Raw genomic sequence first — 23,960 nt, 5'->3', positions numbered from 1 at the left:
AATCTGGAGAAGATTCTTGGATGACTGCTGGATGGTATGGAGAAGTGATGAGGTGTATTTGAGGGAATTTGTCAACTACCTAAATGAAAATAAATGGGGCTTGGGCATTTACAGCCACTTTTCATTCACAGCACATCACGTTTTTGGATGTGCTGGTCAGCAGGAATGCTGACCATACTTTAAGTACCCAAGTATATAGGAAGTACCTTCAGTACAACTCCCATCTATATGCCTCCAGCTTTCACCCTCCACACATATGCAAGAATATCCCCAGGTCCCAATATTTACAAATGAAGAGGATATGCTCTGAGCCTGAGGACTTCATACACTATAGGGATGACATCACCATCAGATTCCGCAATAGAGGATATCCTATGGGCCATTTCTTAAGTGCAAGCAACTTGGCATCCAAAATGGATAGACAGGATATGCTTAAGTATAAAGTCAAACCTACTATTAAAAATCCCAATCTTTGGCTGTTGACTACTTATGGCCGAAATACAGACATCTTATTGAATATAGTTCAAAGACATTGGAATATTTTGAGGGTAGATGACTTCTTATCATCTATGTTAAAAGAAAGATGTCAGTTCTCCTTCAAGAGAGGTAGGAATATGAATTCCCAGTTGAGCCATTATAAACATAGTCATCAGCCAAATAGGAATTGGGCTCAGAGGACCATGATTGGGGATTTACTGACAGGATGTGTGCCATGTGGGCATTGCTCACACTGTAAGTCGGTTAATAAAACTAAGGAATTTACAAGTACCAACACCGGGCGAGTGTATGATATAACTTTTTTTGCCAATTGTGGGTCAGATTGGCTCATATATTTAGCAACCTGCACGTCATGCATTTTATGTAGGACAGGCATCTAGACCCCTGCACATACGTATTTCAGAACACCTAAGTGGCATTAGGAACAGGAAACCTACAAGTGCACTATATAAACATACCATTAATCATCCAAATGCTATTTTCAGATTTACCATTATTGATAAAAATATCAGGAAATAAGAAAAATAAAGGAGGTTGGCATAGTCTTTTGGACTCCAAAGAAAAAAGTGGATCATAAAATTAGGTGCTTTATTCTCACCTGGACTAAATGAATATTTATAATTAATTAACCAATGACATGGCTTATGGGTATAGCCATCAGGTATTTAAGCACACTGTTTTATGGTTTAATATTAACACTGAGGAAGACTGTTCAATTTTGTCAAGTTGAAACTGGTCTGTTTATTTATGTGCTTTTTACATTAAATAATCTTCACAGCTTGTTACAGTCTGCTGGCTCTTCATTTGGATGTTTGGATTTTGGTTTTGAGCTGTGCAGCTGCCTTACATGCAGGATTCTCTTTGGTTTCACTTTGGGTCCTCAGAACCGGAACATAATACCTCAAGTTTCTGCTGATGTCTTTACAAAAACATTTGCAAAAATTCTCTCCCCAGTACCTTCTCAGATGTTGTTAATAGCAGTCCTCTACAGTAAGGATGACAAGGAGAAGGAAATCTCACTCAGCTCTAAAAAAACAAAGTGTTTGATGTGTATATGTAACAGAAAACCCAAAAAGGAAAACTGTGATCCTTGATAAAGAAACAACTGCAATAATAAGAAGTTATGTACCTACCATAACGTTCCATGTTAGTTGTCTTCTCTCGCCTTCTTTCTTGCTTGATGGGTTCGGAGCCGATCCCTCGGCTCCGACTCGGCACTTGCTAAGCTCGAGAGTCACTTTTACCAGCTCGAGGCAGCCCCATATCCCATGATGCAAGGAGGTAAGTACCCAGATCTCGTTTGATGACAAAGGGCAATAGCACCAAGCATAAAATACTTCCCAAAGGAAGAAAGAAAACTTACAGATGGAAGAAGGACCAGGTCTGAATGGTCTTCAGCATAATAATTTCTTATAACAAGGTCTGTCCAGGCCAGGGGGAAGGAGAGAGGGTTGCAAGAAAGAAGGCGAGAGAAGACAACTAACATGGAACGTTATGGTAGGTACATAACTTCTTAATGTTAAGTTGTCAATCTCGCCTTCATTCTTGCTTGATGGGACCGCGTCCCTAGCACCTCTATCCTGGGTGGCTCAATGGAACAAACTCTTGAGGACTGTAGAGCCAAAGCTGGCTCTGTCCCTGGAGGCCAAGTCCAATTTGTAATGGGAAACAAAAGTGTGAGGAGTGGCCCAAGTGGCCGCTGCACAAATAGTGTCTAAAGGAAGTCTAGCTTGAAAGGCTGTAGAAGTAGCTAAGCTCCTAGTTGAATGTGCTTTAGGTTTTGAGCACAGCTGTTTTCCCCTGAGCAGATAAATTTCAGAGATGACCAAGAAAGCCATCTGGACAAGGTCACTTTAGAAACAGGAAGGCCTTTTTATTATCCGCATAGGAAACAAAAAGTTGATCAGATTTTCTAAATTTTTGTTCTGTCCAAATAATATCTAAGTTGACGGTGGACATCAAGATAATGTAGCTTTTGTTCAGCTCTGTCTGAATAGTTTGGGAAAAATACAGGGAGATCAATGGATTGATTCAAATTGTTCTTTGAAGCGACCTTAGGCAAAAAGGTTGGATTAGTTCTCAAAGATACTCTGTCTTTGTGAAAAACCAAATAGGGGGGTCGAACCGATAGAGCATGAAGTTCAGACACCCTCCTGGCCGATGTAATAGCCACTAGGAATAAAGTTTTCCAAGAAAGAAATTTCAGGGAACAAGAAGCAGCTGGCTCGAAGGGGGGAAGAATCAAGGATGTCAGCGCTAAATTTAGATCCCACTGAGGAGGAGGATTCCTGATTGGAGGCTTTAGTAGGAAAATTCCTTTCAAGAAGGCCCTGCAGAACCTATGGGACATAATATTATGATCTGCTATCCCGACATGAAAATTGGAAATAGCAGCCAATTGAACTCTGACTGTGGAAGAAGAGGAGCCTGCATGAAAAATCTCTGCTAAGAAGTCCAGGACTGCCTGAACAGGGGCAGTGAAAGGATCAATATTCTTGGCCTTAGCCCAATAAGAGAAACGTTTCCATTTGCTTGTATAAATCCTCCTGGTAGAGGATTTTAGTGAAGCTACTATGATGTCTCTAACTGGGTTAGAGATCAAAGGAAGCCTGGCTAAGGAAGGAAGTGGAGCAACCATGCTGTGAGGTTGAGAGAAGGGATAGACCGGTGCAGCTGACCCGATTGGTGAATCAGAAGATCTGGCACTGGGTCCAGATGCCACGGCTGCACCAAAAGGTGATGATGGAGGAACGGGAACCAAACTTGTCGAGGCCAGTAAGGGGCAATGAGAATCAATTTGGCTCTCAAAACGGTAGCTTTCTGGATAACCTGAGGGATCAGAGGAAATGGCGGGAAGGCATAAAAATGGAGGGAAGGCATAAAGAAGTCCCTGGGGCCAATCCTGGGTCAGAGCGTCTCTGGGGGGATGGCCTGGTAGAGGGAAGAGGCAGAAGAAGTCTGGACATTTGCTGTTTTGGGGAGTAGCAAAAAGATCGCAACATGGACGACCCCATTCCAGAAAAATCTCTTCCGCTATAGATTGCTTGAGAGAACACTCGTGAGGCATGAGAATAGCTCTGCTCAATCTGTCCGCTACAATGTTGGTTTTCCCAGGGATATGCGTTGCTACCAGAAACCGATGAGAGGAGATCGCCCATTGCCATAGTCTGAGCGCTCCTCGACACAAGGGGTAGGACTTGGTTCCGCCCTGTTTGTTGATATACCAAACTACAGATATGTTGTCTGTGTGGACTGCAATTGTCCCTACGGGAAGAAAGTCGTTGAGGGCTTGCAACGTTAAAAGCACTGCTCTCATCTCCAGGACATTTATGTGCAGATGGTACTCGAACGGCTGCCACGTCCCATGAACCATCCTGCCCTGATAATGACCCCCCCCACCCGATCAGGGAGGCATCCGTGGTGACAGTGGCTATCGGGGATGGGGGTACAAAGTATCTGCCTTGGTGAACCTGAGGAGATGTGATCCACCAAGCAAGATGATCTTTGCAAGTCTGTGTCACCAGAATCTGGTGACGATAGGAAGTTGTTGGTATGACCACTGTGTGAACAGCATCCACTGAAGAAGGCGCATGTAGAATCGAGCCAGGGGAAGAATAGTAATGGCCGCAGCCATGAGGCCTAATACCTTTAGAACCATTCTGGCCTGTACTTTCTTGTTGGCCAGAATGATCCTGACATGACTCTGAATGTCTGAAACTCTTTGACCTGTAAGGGTAGCTGACATCCGAACAGTGTTTAAGTTTGCGCCTATGAAGGTAATAGACTGGCAGGGCGATAAGGATGACTTTTCAAGTTGATCGAGATGCCCAAATGAGAACAAAGATTTATTGTGTAATCCCTGGCTTGTATAAGCTGATGCCTGGTGGTGGCTGACAGGAGCCAGTCGTCGAGATACGGAAACACCTGGAATCCTTGACGCCTCAGGTGAGCCGTGACCACTGCCATGCATTTGGTGAACACTCTGGGGCTGTAGTGAGACCAAAGGGCAGGGCTCTGAACTGGAAATGACTGGACCCCAGCCGAAAGCGGAGAAATCTCCTGGAGCGTCTGTGAATTTTGATGTGATAGTACGCATCCTGAAGATCTATTGAGCACATCCAGTTGTCCTTCTGCAAGAAGGGCAGAATTGACTGAAGAGTGACCATTCGAATCTTGTCTTCCTCACAGACTTGTTGAGTCTGCTGAGATCCAATATTGGTCTCCAGTCTCCCGTCTTTTGGGGACCAAAAGAACCTTGAGTAGATTCCGGCTCTGAATGGTCTGTTGTAACTGGCTGAATGGCTCTTTTTGCAGTAGTTTTGAGACTTCTAACTCTGCAATTTCCTTAGACCGGTGGTACATCTGGAAGTGAATTTGAGGGGAAAGGACTTTCCTCGAAAGGAATTATGTAACCCTTGGATATGATCGACTGTACCCATGTGTCTTGAGTGAGGGAATGCCAGACTTCTGGGTACAGTGATAATCTTCCCCCGACTGCCTGCAAGGACGGACAGTCGGGCAACATCTCAGGGATGCTGAAAGGGCTTGTCAGAGAGAGGCTCTGTTTCCCTGGTTTTTGGACCCCTCTGCCTCTAGAGCGGCCTGTTGTTGTTACCCCTCTGCCTCTAGGGGTAAACTGACCACGTGAATCCGGCGTGACTCCTTGGGATTTGGAACCACATTTTGCCACCTTTCTGTCCTTTGGGGTAAGGTCTAGAAGGGGTGGAAAACGGACTCCTACAGCAGAAAGAGTCTTGCCGTCCTGCTCGCACCTGGTCAAAGTTTCCTTCACCTGAGGGCCAAACAAAGCTGACCCATCAAAGGGAGAATTTGTGAAGGACGCCTTAAAGGGATCTGCAAAGTCACATAGCCGCATCCAAGCTTGGCGTCTAAGAGCCACACCTGTACCTGCGGCTCTACTCGCTCCATCAGCAGCATATGATATTAGCCGCATGGAGGAGTTTGCAATGGAATTAAGGGTTCCTAGCTGCGAAGCAATTTTTCTTGAGCCCCTGCAGCTGTAGGATCCTGTACTACTTCACCCAGCTCCTTAAGGATATCCCTCTGGAGTCTGGTGAAGTGACATAGGTAATTCAGCGAACGCATGGCAAAGGTCGCTGAGGAAAACATCCGCTTACAGTACCTATCCATGGTCCTAGAGTCCTTATTAGGAGGATGGACGGGTACGGAAGGATCTGCAAGTTCCTTTTTGGTGGCAGCAGCCACCACCATGGCATCAGCGGGAACACCCTTAGTGAGGAATTGCTTGTCACCTGGGGCAGTGATAAATTTTGAAGGCCTCCTAGGGACTGGCTCTACAGAGTCAGGAGCTGCCCACGCCTTTCGGGCAATAACCTGCATAAGGGGGTCGAAAGGCGGAGACACCCAGGAGGTGGAGGGCCGAGATCCAAACGCCTCTAGGTATACTGACTCATCCTCAGAGGGATTGTTGGTGGGCCAGTTTCCCTCTGTTTAAGGAGTTCTAGGATGTCTGAGAAGGAGACATCCTCAGAGGGGATCTAGGGATCCCTCTGACTCATCAAAGTCAGTATCTGAAGTGACAGACTCGGGAGTCTACATGTTTCCTCTTACAAGTCCTCTTCCTAGGAGGATCTCCCGAAACATCAGGAGAATCCTCGGAAGAGGGGGAAATTCCCAATGGGGAAACCTGAGGCGGAGGATCTCTGGGTCCTGTAGCAAGAGAAGTGGCAGAGATGTCAACAGGCACTATAGAGGGAGGAGCTACGGGAACAGACTGCTGACTGATACCAGTGGCCAGCACACTCTTCATCACCTCGAATGCTCCCTCCCAGGCAGGTCCGAGAGAACCCGTTCAAGAACTAGGAACCCAGGGACCACCGAAGGGAAGTCTCCGAGGCAGATGTCGGAGCCGAGCTCACCAAGGCCGAGGCTCCAAGGGGAAGAGCGGGTTCGACAAGGGTCCGATGCCACTCACCCCTCGGAGGAGACCATGGAAGCCCGACCACCGAATCCCTCTAAGGAAGGTCTCAAGAGGAGATAAGAGTAGAGGCTGAAGGAACAGAAGGGGTATCTGTCCTCCAGCCGTAGCAGTAACCATTCCCGAAGACTCCAACTCCAAGCTCTGGGGTAGAGTTGAAGGAGGAACTGTAACGGGTGTGGACCAACAGTCGCCTGTTGAGACGGACTATGTAACATTTGGGCCAGTGCCTGTGACTTAAGCAATCTGCTGACCACTCTCTCTAAGTCATGGTCTGAAAGTCTGGATGACCTTGAAGATCGGCTCCGATGGCTCCGTTCGAAGGAGAGGTGAAGCCGAGCCGAAAGTATCGGCTCCAAGGAAGGAGACCTCGACCTCTTCCTGGAATGAGCCATCGGAACCGATGAAACTATAGACCCTGTCGGAGCCGACAACTTATCGGAGCCGACAGGAAGCTCGATGCATCGGCTCCAGCCGGAGCCGATACAGCCACAAAAGTAACAGTGTCGGAGCCGATCGGAGCCGACACCGATGCCTGTGCCACATGGTGGTCGGAACCGATCGAGCCGACACCGGTGGTCGATGCAGAATCGGCACCGATAGCCATCGGTGCCGAAGGCTGTTAAGCCAGAATCGGCTCCAGCCGGAGCCGATCTCGACTCAGAACGAAGTCGAGCCGAGGCCGCAGGCTTAGACACAGAAGCCTGGGCCTTGGAAGATTTGGCAGATTTAGATGGAGCCGACTTAGCCGGAGAGCCCTCCGGCTTAAGAAGGCCCCTAAGTATCAGTTTGTTTCTTCTTTCCTGCAGGACTCTCTGGCTGAAGGAATGACATATAGCACAGGAGTCCTGCAGGTGAAGAGGCCCCAGGCAATACAGGCAAGAAGTGTGACCGTCTGTCAGAGACATCTTCTGACAGCACGAGTCACACTTCTTAAAGCCTGAGACCCTCTCCTTTGACATGGTGTTTCACAACACACACACACACCAGTCAAAGAATTAAATTAAATAAAATACCAAAAAGGTATTACTAAAAAAACACACACACACACCCTAACAGGGGGGGGATGGGATGGGTAAAGTTTGACTAAAAAATTAGTAGAGACAGGGAATTTTCTGTCAGAAAATCTTTAAAATTAACTTAAAACTAAAAATTAAAGGGTTTTTAGCAAAAAGGGGCTAAAATATCAAAGTAGTGAATCACTTACCAGGAGCTGGTAAAAGGAGGACCTCATAAGCGAAGCGGCAAACGAGATCTGGGTACTTACCTCCTTGCATCATGGGATATGGGGCTGCCTCGAGCTGGTAAAAGTGACTCTCGAGCTTAGCAAGTGCCGAGTCGGAGCCGAGGGATCGGCTCCGAACCCATCAAGCAAGAATGAAGGCGAGATTGACAACTTAACATATACATTTAAAACATCTTTAGTGAAACATGTCTGGTCACGGTGGCAATCAGTTAAACTGAGAACAACATATATTTCTTTAAGAAACATAATGCAGTCTGCAAAATAAATACAGTAAAACATTTTACTCTATGAGAGAATAAACAAAGACAATGATAAAGAGTGGCATATGTCACTATGAGAATAGACCTGGGTCTGGCATACAAGACATCTACCAACCTAATACTGATGGATTTATTGCATATTAGCATGTCAAATGGCATGAGAAATACTCAGTCTAAGGATATAAACCTCTTCTGCAAAATCAACATAACAGTTTGAAGAGGCAGATTTATCTTCCAGAGGATAATGTTGCTCTGGAACAGACTCTTCCTCTACATAAAACAAAGCTCATCCTTGTCCATATTCAAGCACAACTTGGATCTATGGATGGGAAACAAAGTTTTATCCCAGGACTACCTCCTGTACTACTAATGGACAGAGGGAGCTCCTAAAAGCTCTGTCCCACGCAAGGGTCCCCTAAACTATCTATGGTTTGATCCCAGTTACTTTCACTAGCGGTAATATATGATTATCGACCATGGGATGGGCAAGGCCAAATGGATAGCAGCTAGCCTAGCACTTGCCTATGAACCTACAATAAATAACCTGGCAGGTGAAGCAGGAAGTTATTTCTGTGATTTCGCAAGATGATCTAAAGAAATCTCCCTGTGTTGCGGTCTATTTATGGAAGCCTAATGCACATATAGATGATTTGCATATCATTGGTGCAACACCTTTGCCTCTCGTAAACTTTCAAAAAAAAAGCTCAAGAATGATGTAAGAGAGGTAGGATTTACTGTTACAGTGATCATCCCCAAAGAAGACAGCTGTGTTCTGGGTTACCACAGTGGTAAAAGCAAAAAGAGTGTATGGAAGCCTTTCACCAGCTAATAAAAACTGTACCTCAGAGGACATGTGTGATTACTCAGGGCAACCATGCTAATCCCCAGAAGTCAAGATATTGGAAAGAAAATAACTTATGAATGAGTCAGTCTTCTTGTTCGGACAACAGAACTGAAGCATGGAGAAGATAAACAGAAACAAAGACATGCTAAAATGCAAGGTCTGGACAGAATTCAGATTATGAATCTTGATATACTTTTAAATAAATAAAGAAGTTATGTACTCACCATAACGTTCCATCTGAGTAGTTGTACTTCATTTGTCTTCAACCTGTGGGTATTGGGATCCGGATCAGATCCAAGATGGCAGCTTCACCAGCATCTGATCCAAGCTCCAAGCTCCTCCCCTTACCCATAATACCCCTCCATCTCCTTCCTTCCCTCAGATCAAGTTTGCTGCACCATCAACCTACGCCCAAACCCAATTAGACCTAACCACAACAGGTTATATACAAACCTAACAAGTATGAATAGGAGAGCCGCAGAGGCGCTCTCTCCCACCTACCAGAATAACAGACGATAATGTCAGGGGGAAGAAGGGAGGGACGGTTGAAGACAAATGAAGTACAACTACTCAGATGGAATGTTATGATGTGTACATGACTTCTTTATCTGAAGTAGTTTACTTCATTTGCTCTTCGACCTGTGGGACAGAATCCCCAGCTTCTAAACACCTGGGTGGCCCTCATGGAAGGATATTCCGGAGCACCGCAGAGCCAAAGGATGCTCTCCCTCTAGATATCATATCCAGTTTATAGTGACAAATGAAGGTATGAAACAAGGACCAAGTAGCCACAGAACAAATATCATCCAGAGACACCCTGGACCAAAAAGCTGCCGAGGTAGCCAAGGATCTGGTAGAATGTGCTTTTACTTGACCTGGAGGTGACATACCCCTGACTTTGTATACCTGAAGGATACAATGAGAGATCCAGTGAGCCAAAGTTACCCTGGAGATTGGTTTTCCCAGGAAGGGTTTAGAGTAAGACACAAATAACTGGTCGGACTTGCGAAAGGTCTTAGTTCTGTGTAAGTACAATCTCAGTTGTCTATGCATGTCTAACAAGTGCAATTTACATTCACCCCTGTTCTGAGAATTTGGAAAGAACACAGGCAAGTTAATCGTCTGGTTGATATTAGCCTCAGAAGCCACTTTGGGGAGAAAGGATGGATTGGTACAAAGTGAGACCCTGTCCTTATGGAAAACCATATATGGAGCTTTGGTAGACAATGCTTGAAGTTCTGAAACCCTCCTAGCTGAGGTGATAGCTACTAGGCTGTTTTCCAAGATAAGAATTTGAGGTCTACTGACGCAGCCGGCTCAAAGGGTGGCGAAACCAGAGCCTGTAAAACAAAAGTCAGGTCCCAAGGATGGGTAGGATCCTTCACAGGGGGTGTTAAAAGAAAGGTATCTTTAATAAAGGATTTACTATGTTTAGAGGATGCTAAAAAAAATGTTCTCCCCAATATGAAAGTTAGAAATGGCAGCCAATTGAATTTTCACAGTAGGAAAGCTAGAGCCTTAATGGAATATATATGCCAAAAATTCCAACTCCTCCGGGACAGGAGCTGTGAAAGGGTCCATACCCCTATGAGAACCCATACGGAAAAACGCTTCCATTTACTGCGGTAAGGCTTCCTGGTTGATGATTTGTGAGCTGCCACCAGAATAGTCTTGACCGGAGAGAATAAACTGGGAGTCCTAGCTATCAAGGGAACTGGAGCAGCCAAGTAGTGAGCTTTAGACTGCCCAGATTTGGATGAGGAACCCCTGAGAGGTGAGAGATGAGATTCGGAATCGGATCTAAGATCCATGGAGGAGCTAGAAGATGAGACCACAGAAAGGAAAACCAAAGTTGGCGAGGCCAAAATGGGGCAATGAGGATCACTTTTCTCCCCAGCCTGCAAGCCTTCTGGAGGAATATCAAAATAAGAGGTAACAGGGGGTAAGCATAGAGAAGAATGGGAGGCCAAACATGCACTAGAGCATCTCTAGGGGACTCCCCCTGCAGGGGGTTCAAAGCGAAGAACTCGCTGCACTTCACAGTGGAAGGAAATGCGAAGAGATCGCAGCAAGGCAAACCCCTCTCAAGGAAGATCTGCTCCGCTACTGAAGGATTCAGAGACCACTCATAAGGCATCAGAATAGTCCTGCTCAGTTTGTCCACCAGTATGTTAGACCATCCCGGAATGTGCATTGCTACCAGAAACCAGCTGGTGGAGATCGCTCATTCCCACACTCTCATGGCCTCGCGACAAAGGGGATAAGATCTTGTTCCTCCCTGTTTGTTGATGTATCAGACTACTGACATGTTGTCCGACTGTACTGCAATAGTTCCCAGAGGGAGAAAGGCATGAAGGGCCTGCAATGCTAAAAGGACCGCCCTCATCTCTAGGATGTTGATAAGCAACTTGGTTTTGTTCGGGGACCATGTGCCTTGGACTGTCCTTTCCAAACAACGCCCTCCCAACCCTAGTTGGGAGGCGTCCATGGCCACCGTGGCTTGGGGAGGCGCTGCAATAAATGGGCATCCCTCGCCCAGTTCTGAGGAGTGCATCCACAAGAGGAGGGACTCCCTGCCAGCCTTGCTGATGCATACTGGATGCGTCAATGGTAGATCTAACCATGACCACTGGACCGCTAATGTCCACTGTAGAACCCGCATATGTAGACGAGCACAAGGAAGAAGGGTAATTGTTGCTGCCATAGAACCAAGAGCCCATAGTACCATCTTTGCTGACGGGAAGTGTGACTGAATGATGAAGGACAAATGGAGTCATAAGCTCCAAATTCTCTCTGGGGTTAGAAAAACCTTAATTTGTAAAGTATCTATCCTTGCTCCAATGTACTCTACAACCTGGACTGGAATCAGAGAAGATTTTGCCGTGTTGATAGTGATTCCCAGATGGCCTGACAGCTTCAAAAAGTAGGCTCTGGCTTGACAAAGTAGATGCTTAGTGGGAGCAACAAGGAGCCAATCGTCCAGGAACAGGAAGACCTGTATTCCCTGAAACCTCAGGTGAGCCGCTACAACTGCCACAACCTTGGTGAACACCCTGGGGGCTGTGGTGAGACTGAAGGGTGGGGCTCAAAACTGATAATTATTGGTCCCTAGCCAGAAGTGGAGGAACCTCCTAGAGTGTCTGTGAATCTTTATGTGGTAGTTTGCATCCTGGAGATCTATCGAGCACATCCAGTCTTTCTCCTGCAGGTAAGGAAGGATGGATTGCAATGTGACCATCCGAAACTTCTCCTTGGCTACTGGCAGGTTGAGGGTGGAAAGATCTAGAATAAATTTTAGGTCCCCCGTCTTTTTTGGCACCAAAAAGAACCTGGAGTAGATGCCCGATCCAGACTGGTCATGGTGGACAGGTTGGATGACTCATTTCTTTAGCAGCTTGTCTATTTCAAGTGCCGCTACCTCCCTTTCCATGGGTGGTACGTTTGGGAGGTGTTTTGGTGGAAGAGATTCTGCAAAGGGGATGGAATAGCCTCTGGATATGATCTGAAGCACCCACCGGTCGGTTGACATGGACTCCCATGCCATTAGGTGCAACAAAAGATGACCCCCGACTGCCTCCAGAGCAAAGCAGTTAGGCAACCCCCCAGGGTTGCTGCGCGGGCCCTAGAACGGTTCTCGAGACCCCACATTCCTTGGAACCCCTCTGCCTGTGGGCCAGTGTCTATCAAAACCCACTCTGCCTCTGGGGAAGATGAGTCCTGAGCATCCCGGGAATACTGAGACTTCCAGAACCACATCTTCTTTTGCCCTCGCTGATTCCTGGAGAAGGATCTTTGGGGGTTAGAGAAGCGGATCCCAATGGCAGACAGTGTCTTCCCATCTTTTTCGCTCTGGACCAATGTCTCGCAAACGGTCTTCCCAAACAAGGGAGAACCATCATAAGGGGCCTTTGCAAATGATGCCTTAAAGGGTTCTGTGAACTGACACAGCCTGAGCCAAGCGTGACGCCTCATGGCAACGCCAGACCCAGCCACTCCTTGCTGCTCCTTCAGTGGCATGCAAAAGGAGGCACATGGACATGTTAGATACCGCTTTTAGAGTGGCCATCTGCGTGGAGAATGTGCACTTATCCTCCAGTGACATGGACTGCAGGAATGACTTAGCTAGCTCTTTGACAAGGTCGTGCTGCAGTCGGGTAACATGTGCCAAATAATTCAGTGCCCTTATGGAAAAGGTGGCTGAAGCATACACCTGCTTCCATAGGCGATTCATCGTCCTGAACTCTCAGTCAGGGGGACGGACCGTAGAACTTTCTTGAGCTAGTTTTTTCTTGGTGGAGGCTGCTACCACCATACCATCTACAGGGGAACATTTGTTTAAACTAGGTCTGTCCGAAGGGGGACTCCGGATCTTATCTGGATGTCTACTCTATGGTGTCTGGTTCCTTCCATGCCCAGGTGGTGATAAGGTCCACCAATGGATCTGCGAGAAGGGACACCCAAGAAGTAGACGGGCCTGTGCCAAAGGCCTCCAGAAACAATGACTCATCCAAGGTAGGCTTTGGGGCGGACTATCCCCCCCATTGGCGCAACAGTTCCATGATGTCTCCAAAGAAGACATCATGGGGGGGTGATCTGGGAGTGCCTTCCCCTTCCTCAAAATCAGTGCCCTCGGTGAGGGACTCTGGGAAGGAGTCCAGCTGCCTCCTTTTGCACGCCCGTTTGTGAGAAGCCTCTTTGGTAGGACTCTCCAAAGCGGACTCGCAAACTGTCTGTTGTTCTACAAGGGGAACTACCTGGGGCACATCAGGCGTGAGCTGTACCTGACTGGACAAAATGGCCAAATTCACATCCAGAACTGAGGGAGTCGGGTCAGAATCCAAGGAAAAGTCATGGGTCTTGACCCACTCGAGAAAACCCTTTCCACCACATCAAATACCAAAGGAGAGTGAGCCTCCTGGGACACCAGTAAGGAAGCAGCTCTCCTTGGATCAAATGTGGGAAATCAGAGCCGAGCCTGCAGGTGTCGAGATGCTGAGGGGACGGCTATGACCCGACACGGTCGGAGCCGATGAAAACCTCACCTGGGATCTGACGCCCAGACTACAGCTCCAACAGCTGCTCGGATCCGAACTAGTCGGATCCGACATGCTCAATGTAATGGCCGAAGTACAAGGTACCATCGGCGCTGACCCCCCCCCCCCCTTGAATCAGAGACCTCTCGGGTCCAAAAACTCCAATACCGAGGGTTGGATCAGAGAAGGAGTTATAGGAGTGAAAAAGGGCAGGGATCACCCTGCTCCAGAAGGAGAGGGGGCTGGCAAGACTCCCATCTTGATCTGGGTGCGAATTAATTTTCGCATCATTCTGTCCCTCTCCGCTTCACTTAAACTTCTGATGGAACCAGATGAGGCCACTGATGCTGATCTGGAATGCCGGTGCACAGAAGCTCTAAATGAAGTTCTAGGCTTCTCTGTCAAAAATCTGGATGACCAGAGCTGAGGAGTGCTAGGCCTAGAAATAGCCTGCAGTTTTTGAGGAGGACCGGATGGACCTGACTGGTCTGGGGATCTCTTCTTCACCTTGTCCCTGCCCTGTTTAGAAATGTCATCTTCCACAGGCCTCTTGTCAGGAGGGTGAGTCCTGGCCTGGGAGGAGGATGAAGGGGAAGAAGAGACACTCAAAGCCATGACCGTTGTAGTCACGGGGACAGCCGCCCCCGACACAGAAAGTAGCCCCTTTATGATGTTTGGCTTGCGGTCTTTCAAGGTCCTAGGGTTAAAACCTGCACAAATTTGACAATCAGTAGACAGATGAGAGGCACCTAAGCACACAATGCACAGTGTGTGGCTATTGGCTGGGGACAGCTTGTGGCCACATACTGTGCACTTCCTAAAAATAGGTTTAGCCTGCTCAGCCATGCTAGAAAAAGGGAAAAAGTCTTTATCCGACCAAACCGCATGCACACACACACACACACACACACACACACACACACACACACACACACACACACACACACACACTAACGAGGAGGAAGAGAGGAAACTACTGCATTACTAACTTTTTTTTTTTTTTTTTGAAACGTGATGCACAACGAGGTAGGGGAGGAAAGAAGGGAAACCTGACCTGACTTCTACTAGAAAAAAGATTCACTTACACCAAAAAGTTTGCTTTATAAACACTCACCACACCTGGAGCTCCGAGACCATGATGCTAAGTTAGCCACGGCAAACGAGATCTGGGGGAAGAAAGGAGATCGAGGGGTATTAAGGGTAAGAGGAGGAGCTTGGAGCTCGGATCAGATGCTGGTGAAGCTGCAGTCTTGGATCCGATCCGGATCCGAATACTCACAGGTTGTGGAGCAAATGAAGTAAACTACTTCAGATGGACTATTACCTGACTGTGATGCAACCAATTTCAGTTATTATGATAAAATGTCAGAGAACAGTACATAGTGTGTATCAGTCTGATGGTCACTTTTTTTTATTTTGTTAATTGATCATTTGCTTACCTCTCTTGGTACTGTAAAACCATGGGTATTCTGTCACTTTGGCAACAAAGGAAGAAATTAAAACTACCAGTAAATGTTATAACATACAACTCAGATTACAACTTTTCATGTCATTTTTACCTGTGTTTATGATGAGACTCTGTTCTTTGCTCATGTTTTTCAGCTGTACAGTGATGCTGTATTTAACACCAGGTTCCAGCTGTCTTACTGTATACTCAACTGTGTTATTACGTGTTGTCACTTTTATCATGGTGCTGTTGGTCTTTCTTACTAGATCCTTCACTGTAACTACATATACCTGTAGAATAATAAAAAACAATATTAGATTCCATTGTGAAGGAGAATCTAGTTGAATCCAGTTTCAGAAAAGATATTTTAGTATTAATGAACAGACTGCATTGCTTATTTTCTTGGACAATTTGTCACACAACTGCAGTGAACTAGCTGATCTGTTACACAGTTTCCATAAGCAACACAGTCAGAGCAATACTAAAGCAAAGCAAGGATTTTCTTAAAGTAACTGACACGTCTCCCCAGACTACTTAAATGAAATAAAATATAATAGTATGCCCTTTATAGGTCTGGCAGGATAAAAATGACCTATAAGATAGTACAGTTGTGTAAAAAATGAAAGCTATGCACTCACTACAATGAATGATCCGTGTTGTCTTCTTTTTGTCCATTTCAGCCTTTGGGTTATTGGATACAACTGGATTTGTTCCGAGTTCCTTTAGAAGCTGTGGATCCAGGGCTCTGACTCCTCTCCTACCAATAACTCCTTTCTTCCTCCAAAATAGCTCAGAGGGAGAAATTAGTGGAGGGGTTGTTGGAGTCATTCTCGGAATGTCATTTGTGGACAGAGCTGGAAGAGCACTTACTTGAATTTGCTTCTGATGAAACCTCCATATCATTCTGTCGGCATCTGCTTTGGTAAAGCTCCTTGTTGATCTAAAGGATCTGGAAGATGAATCCACTGATGGTGGTCTAGACAACCTCCCGCCCTGCAAAAAAAGGTGAGGACTCATCAGCTCCGGCAAAAAAACGAGGAGTCGGCCTTTGTGAACCCAAGGGTTCTAATGGGACCAGAGACAATTTCCTAGACTTAACTAATCCCATTTCATAAGATTTCTTGCTTCTTGGACTTGTCTTTATCTTTCTGCTTTGATTTTAACTCTGCTGCAGGTACAGGAGGAGTGGTAAAAGTTGTTGAAGCTTAGGTGGATTGTCCTGACTGCAAAGAGATTAAACCTTTCAAGACTAGTTTCTCTCTATGACCCTCGTACCAAGACGAATAAGCCTCGTATTTGGTGTAGCGATGAGCTGCGCCAGGCAATATACACAAAGAAAGTGGAAATTCTGCAGTGGGATTTTATGGCCACAAGCTGTACATTTTTTGAAGCCCTGCACCTTGTCTGCCACAGGGGTGGCAAGGTATTGACCAAGCAAAACTGTCCTGTCAAATTCAAAAGCACTATTACCAGCACACCTGCAAACTATACATCAAAAAATAAGTATAGTAAAAAAGAAACTACATACATCAAAATTACTACATTTAAGTCAACGGAAGTAAGACTAATAGGAAAGGAATATGTGTGTGTGTGTGTGTGTGTGTGTGTGTGTGTGTGTGTGTGTGTGTGTGTGTGTGTGTGTGTGTGTGTGTGTGTGTCTGTGTGTGCGTGTGTGTGTGTGTTATTTATTTATTCAAATTTTAGTAAAAACAAGAGGAGAGGTGACAGATTACAGAAAAAAAGTGCCGAAAAAGGTACAGAGAAGAAATAAGTACTTAGCTGTAAACCACCACAGCACTCAAAAGCATGACCTTCTTAATCAGGAAAAAAAATGATATCAGGGACATTTTGGAGGAAGAGTGGGATTATGTGTAGAGAAGGAGTCAGAGACCTGGATCCATAGTTTTTAAAGCACTGAGGTTGGATGAGGTTGAATCCAGTAACCCAAAGTTTGAATCAGATGAAAAAAAAGACAACACAGGATCTTACCTTAATAGTAGATCTTAAATAAATCACTATTGTAGTATTGCTGACACACAGGAGATAACACGCTAAGAATAATGTACATCTGAGCCAGTATGCCAAAGCTTAGACACTCTTTCCTCAGAAGCTGTCCATCTGATCTTACACCTAGGTAAGAGGACTATGTGCTGGTACATAAGGAATGTATGAGTGCAAAAATCATCAGCAATTTCATGACCAAAGAATACAGAGGCTTACTACCGTATTTCTCTGAAAATAACACCGTTTCCTATACTCTTTCCCTGCCGAAATACGCATTAGGGATTATTATCAGGGGATGCCTTATTTACCCCCACCATACAACAATCTACATTTATTCATGTACAAAAATCGACACTTATTCATGAACACAAATTGACATTTATTTGGTACTTTTCTGTTACTAGACAACAGTTCTAAGTAACGCGTTAACAGTTGTGTGAGAATTCGACATAAACAGTGCAACAAACATTTCAACTTCAGAATATCTACACCTTGGCTTTCACAGTGCAATATTTCATGCTTAACAGAAAGTGCAGAAAATTTTCAATACATGTGTATTGGAGGAAGGGAATAAAACTGAAAGCACAAGCAATCCATTCTATTGCCCCAATAATGGAAAAGTTATTCAAATACAGTCATGTCATCTTCTTCTGGAACATTGTCATAAGTGGCCAACCACAGAATTCTGGCATGACTTTCTTGCAACTCCATTTCCTGTAGAACCACTGGCCCCAATCTGTCATGCCTAGCAATAAAACTCTCCTTAGATGAGCACTGCTTGTCCAAGTAGCCTGCTCGTAGTGCATTGGCAACATAGCTGTCAGTGATTTTATCCCATGAATTTTCACCCAAGTCACAACCTCTTGCAGGCTAGGCTTCACAAAGTTTCCATGCTGATTTCTCTCCATTCTATTTTCAATATGGTCATTCAGTTCCATGCACAAATGGTCCTTGAATGGCTTGTTTATTGCAATATCAAGAATCTGGAGATAGGCAGTCATTCCTGCGGGAATCATTATTTGATCTACTATTCTCCGTGCAAGGAATTTCTTAATTTCTTTAGCGCGGTGAGTGCTGGCTGAATCCCAGACTAGCAGACCTCTTTTGCAACCTTGCAAAACAAGTGTCAGCATTACATCGGCCCACTTCCTTATAACTGCTTGTGTGCACCAGGACGAATTGCCAAAATACCGCCAAACTACAGGTAACACGTGCAGTCTCGTAACCATTGTAGATTGACAAGGAACCCATCTGATCAACTGTTGTTTGAGATCCTCGGCCAATAAACACTGCAGTTTCATCAACAGCAATCATATTGGAGAGTTGGTATTTAGAAAAGTCAATGCCATCAACAAAGGACTTGAACGCAAGTGCACGTTTAATAACTTCAGTATATTCCAGCTTGAACAGTGTTGTTGATCTTCTCAGAAGCCATCCAGCCAATGTTGTGATGCTTTGAATTCTTCGGGGGATATTTCTAACTGTGGTGCCATTGCAAGGGCAAATGCTTGAATATCAGCCCTGTGCACAAACAAAGCCTTTGCTCTCCTGTTAGCAATCCATTCACAGATGATGTCTTCCAGCTCAGGAAATAATGGCTGCCAACCTGATCCACACTTGCACTTCTTAGCATTTCTCTCGTCGGCCTGTTGACTGAGGTTATTGTATGCTGCATGGCATTTTCGGACCATTCGGAGATCTAACTTCTCTTTGCAGAAAGCCGTCAGATTCTTTCCTCGGGAGTCCTCCATGATTCCTTTCTTGTACTCGACGGAATAGCTCTTTCTTTTTGCACTCATCTTGTCTGGGGGGGGGGGTTAATTGAAGACTTACGAAACTGGAGTGGCAACACAAAATGGCGCCGGTTAAGAACAGAAGACACAACCACAGCCATTCGTTATCAAGTGCGTGCGCTTTACATGCGTTGTGACCAATCAAAGTACACCTGCCAGTGTTTCTGGGTCAAGGATCTCAACTGTCAAGTGTGAGTGATGATTAGGGTTACAGTAAGAATTTTGGAGGACTCCCAGGGAAAGAATCTTACGACTTTCTGCAAAGAGAAGTTGGGTGCCCGAGTGGTTCGAAAATGGTGAGCAAAGTACGATAACCTCAGTCAACGGGTGTCAATAATATTATTTTATAATTCAACACGTCTGTTGTTTGTTGTTGACTATCTCAACTGGGGCTTATTTTTGGGGTAGGGCTTATATCATGACCACCCTGGAAAATCATGCTAGGCCTTATTCTCTGGTTAGGTCTTATTTACAAAGAAATACGGTAGGTAGATGATAAATACAAGAAAGAAGGAGAGGGGAAGGGATTCCACCTAAAAGAAAGGAAATAAAGATAAAACAGGGAAGAAGGGGGGGAGGGTGCATTTACTGCAACAATGATGTATGTGAACTTCTACTGTTACGCCAAGTTTCTACACAACTGTACTATGTTCATCATTAGATCAGTTCTGCAACACTGCTGAGAGATAGGATGATTCTCAAAATTTCTGGACAAACTTGGAAGAAAATGAAACACCCACTAGAATACAGCCATTATTGAAGTATGGATCTGGCAAATCCATTTCTGACTCTGGAGAAGGTATCGATTTTGTACTGCTTTTTTGAAGTGTCAAAGGAAGACCATATAGCTGTTTCTAATATGGATTTAGAATCGATCTCTTTGAAAGACACACCAGACGATGTTACAGGCCTTGTAGAAAGAGCTTTGGCATCACATAGAAGAGATTTACCATGGAAGGAATTAAAAAAAGATGATGTCAAGTGATATCCATCTAGAAATGGTTTGTTGGAATACTGGAAGACCTTGTTTTTTACCCTCAAAGGCAGAAATTTTCAGATTTCTTTAGTTTTATCCAAATAAAATCTTCATTGCCTGTAGATATCTAACAAATGTCAAATTATTCCACCTTAATTTTCTGGGTTGGAGAAAAAGTTGGAAGATTTATTGACTAGTTTACAGTCATTTCAGTGACCACATCAGGCATAAAAGGATGGGTTAGCTCTAAGGAAAGTGTTTTTGTGTAAAATCTTACCATAACGGCAGATGTCCCTCTCTTCACTGTTGCAGTATTCTTTACAACAGGGATCCCCTGCCAAGGGCAGCCTTACATCCGACCAGTATAACAAAGCCTTTTAATTGTAAAAGGTACGCTGTATGTCACACATATGCTTACCTCACACAGCCTAGGCCATAAAGGTTGTGTCTAGACATACCATCCTCAGAACTGAAAAGCTCCAGTAGGAATGACAGTTCAAAGATATAAGTAGGTAAAACACATCCAGAAGGAAAAAAAGGACCAGGGGAAGGAGGGAGGGAACAAATACTGTAAGAGTGAAGAGAAGGACATCTAGTGCTATGGTAAGGTTTTACACAACTGTGCTATGCTCCTCCATATTACTGCTGCAGTAGTCTTTACAACAGGAATAATGCAAAAGCTCAGGAGGAAGACTGGGAGGAGAACCAGCCAGCAGAGCCCTCTAGGAAGCCAAGCAAAATGGCTCTGGTAAAGCCAGCTCTGGCCCTAGAAATCGCATTTGACTTATAGTGCTTAGTAAAGGTATGAACAGATGCCCAGGCTGCTGCCCCAAGAATAGAATTACTATCTAAACCCTAGCACCAGAAGAAGCCACAGCCCTAGTGGAATGAGCCTTAATAGAAGGAGGAAGACTCTTCCCTTGAAAAGAATAGCAAGAAGAAATGGCTTTAGATATGCAAGAAGAAACAGTTTGCTTGGAAACAGCCAAACCAGAAGACCTAGGATGAAAAGAAAAAAGAAGTTATGTACTCACCATAACGTTCCATCTGAGTAGTTATACTTCATTTTTCTGCAACCTGTTGGTATACGGATCCATATCGGATCTGAGCCGGCAACTATTTTTCTAGCATCTGCTCCAAGCTCCGAGCTCCTCCCCTTACCCATAATGCCCTACCATCTCCTATCTTTCCACAGATCGAGTTTGCTGCAACTAAAAACATAAGCAACTCAGCCCAATGAACCAAACCTGAAAAGACAGGACAAGGTCCGGGGGACGGAGGGAGGGAATGTTGCAGAAAAATGAAGTATAACTACTCAGATGGAACGTTATGGTGAGTACATAACTTCTTTATCTGAAGTAGTTAACTTCATTTTATCTGCAACCTGTGGGACAGAGTCCCCACAGCTACTGCAATCCTGGGAGGCCCTTATGAAAGGATATTCCTGAGCACCGGAGAGCCAAAGGATGCTCTACCCCTAGAAATCAGATCTAATTTGTAATGGAAAATGAAGGTATGTGAATTGGCCCAAGTCGCTGCTGCACAAATGTCGTCCAAAAGCACCCTAGACCAAAAGGCAGCAGAAGTCGCCATGGACCTGGTAGAGTGAGCCTTAACAATACCAGGAGGAGATAAACCTTTTGCTTTGTAGGCATGTGAAATACAAAGAGTGATCCATCTGGCCAAAGAAACTTTAGAAATAGCTTTTTCCATAAATGCTTTGGAAAAGGAAACAAACAATTGGTCAGTCTTGCGGAAAGACTTCATTCTATGAAGATAAAAATGAAGCTGTCTATGAACATCTAACAAATGAAGTTTGTATTCACCTTTACTTTGGAAGTTAGGGAAGAAAACAGGCAGATTAATGCACTGGTTTATGTTTGCTTCAGATGCCACTTTGGGTAAGAAGGAAGGATTAGTACGGAGAGAGACCCTATCCTTGTGGAAGACCAAATACGGAGGCACAGCAGACAGAGCTTGAAGCTCAGAAACCCTCCTAGCGGATGTAATGATGACTAGGAAAGCGGTCTTCCAGGACAAAAATTTAAAATCCACCAAAGATGCAGGTTCGAAAGGAGGAGCCACCAATGCCTGTAAAACAAAGGTAATTTCCCAAGGAGGCACTGAATCCTTGACAGGTGGACGTAACAGAGAAGAACCTTTAAGAAAGGCTTTACACAGCCTAGAGGAGGCTAAGGCAGTGTTGTCTTCACCAACGTGAAAATTGGAAATGGCTGCCGATTATACTTTCACTGTGGAAGAACTACCTCCTTGCTGAAAAAATGCCAGACAGGAAATCCAACACTGCTGTAAAGGGATCTAGTTTTCTCTGTGAGGCCCAAATGGAAAAGCGCTTCCATTTACTGCGATAAAGTTTCCTAGTGGAGTCTTTAAGAGAAGCTACCAGAATGGATTTTACCAGGGAAGAAAGACCGGGAGTCCTGGCAATCAACGGAACTGGAGCAACCAGGCTGTCAGCTTGAGGCTGCCCAGATCGGGTGGATGGGCCCCCCGATGGATGGGAAATTAGATCTGGGCAGGGATCCAGAACCCACGGGGGAGCTAAGAGATGAGACCAAAGGAATAGGAACCAAACCTGATGAGGCCAGAATGGGACAATGAGGATCACTTTGCAAGCTTTCTGAAGAAACTTCGGAATGAGTGGCAATGGTGGATAAGCATACAGAAGCCCGGGGGCCAAGCATGGACTTAGAGCATCTCTGGGGATTTCCCCTGGTGAGGGAATCAGAGTGAAGAACTCGCTGCACTTCACATTGGAAGAAGATACGAAGAGATCACAGCAAGTCTGACCCCATGCAAGGAAGATCTCATCCGCTACTGACTGTTTCAGAGACCACTCGTACAGCATCAGAATAGCCCGACTCAATCTGTCCGCTAAAATACTGGAGCACCCCAAGATGTGCGTTGCTATCAGAAACTGACTGGTGGAGATCTCCCATTTCCACACTCTCATGGCCTCTAGACATAGGGGATAGGATCTGGTTCACTCATGCTTGTTGATATACCAGACAACCGACATGTTGACTGACTGAATTGCAATCAATCCGAGAGGAAGGACAGTGTGAAAGGCTTCCAACACTAAAAGCACTGCCCTCATCTCTAGAACACTTATGTACAACTTGATCTCTGACTTGGACCATGTGCCTTGGACTGTCCTTCGTAAACAGTGTCCCCCCCACCTGAGTTGAGAGGTGTCCTGGTCACTGTGGCTTGGACTGGAGATGACGCGAAGAAGAGATGCCCTGCAGACGTGACTGATCTTGAACGGAAATTCCATGGGCAGGTCTAGCCAAGACCATTGAACTGCCAGAGTCCATCGAAGAACCCGCATGTGAAGGCACGTACAAGGGAGAATCGATATGGCGGCAGCCATGGAGCCCAGAGGCCGGAGAACCTCACTCGCTTTTGGAGACTTGGAGTTCGCAATCTGAGCTACGTGGCACCTGAGGTGTAAGATCCTGCCTGGAGTTAAGAATACCTTCATCTGCAAAGTGTCTAGCTGTGCCTCAATGAAGTCTAGAACTTGTACTGGTTTAAAATGGGATTTCTGAACATTGACTGTAATTTCCCAGATCTGCCAACCGAATGAAGTAATCTCGAGCCAGGCACAGGTGATGCTTGTTGGGCGCAGCAAAGAGCCAGTTGTCCAGGTATGGAAACACCTGAATACCCTGAAGCCTCACTTGAGCCGCTACAACTGCCATTACCTTGGTGAACACCCTGGGGGCTGTGGTGAGACCAAAGGGTAGAGCTCTGAACTGAAAATGACTGGCTCCCAGCCAGAAGAACAGAAACCTCCTGGAGCTTCTGTGTATTGTGATGTGGTAGTAAGCATCCTGGAGGTCTAATGAGCACATCCAGTCACACTCTCGGAGATAA

At 45.4% G+C, this 23,960-nt stretch overlaps 1 protein-coding gene across 1 annotated transcript in view; it reads right to left on the bottom strand.

Annotated features, from left to right (window-relative positions):
- The window catches only part of SORL1 (sortilin related receptor 1), a 5,131,225-nt gene that overhangs the window by 266,095 nt on the left and 4,841,170 nt on the right, over positions 1 to 23,960 (bottom strand). Inside the window, exon 44 of the mRNA XM_044081038.1 lies at positions 15,400 to 15,577. Within this exon, the coding sequence (XP_043936973.1) occupies positions 15,400 to 15,577 (178 nt within the window). The remainder of the gene's footprint in view (positions 1 to 15,399; positions 15,578 to 23,960) is intronic.

The sequence above is a fragment of the Protopterus annectens genome, chromosome 8.part0 (assembly GCF_019279795.1).
Source record: "Protopterus annectens isolate FY-2018-M chromosome 8.part0, PAN1.0, whole genome shotgun sequence".
Classification (NCBI taxonomy): domain Eukaryota; kingdom Metazoa; phylum Chordata; order Ceratodontiformes; family Protopteridae; genus Protopterus; species Protopterus annectens.
This window is presented reverse-complemented; position numbering and strand designations above follow the sequence as displayed.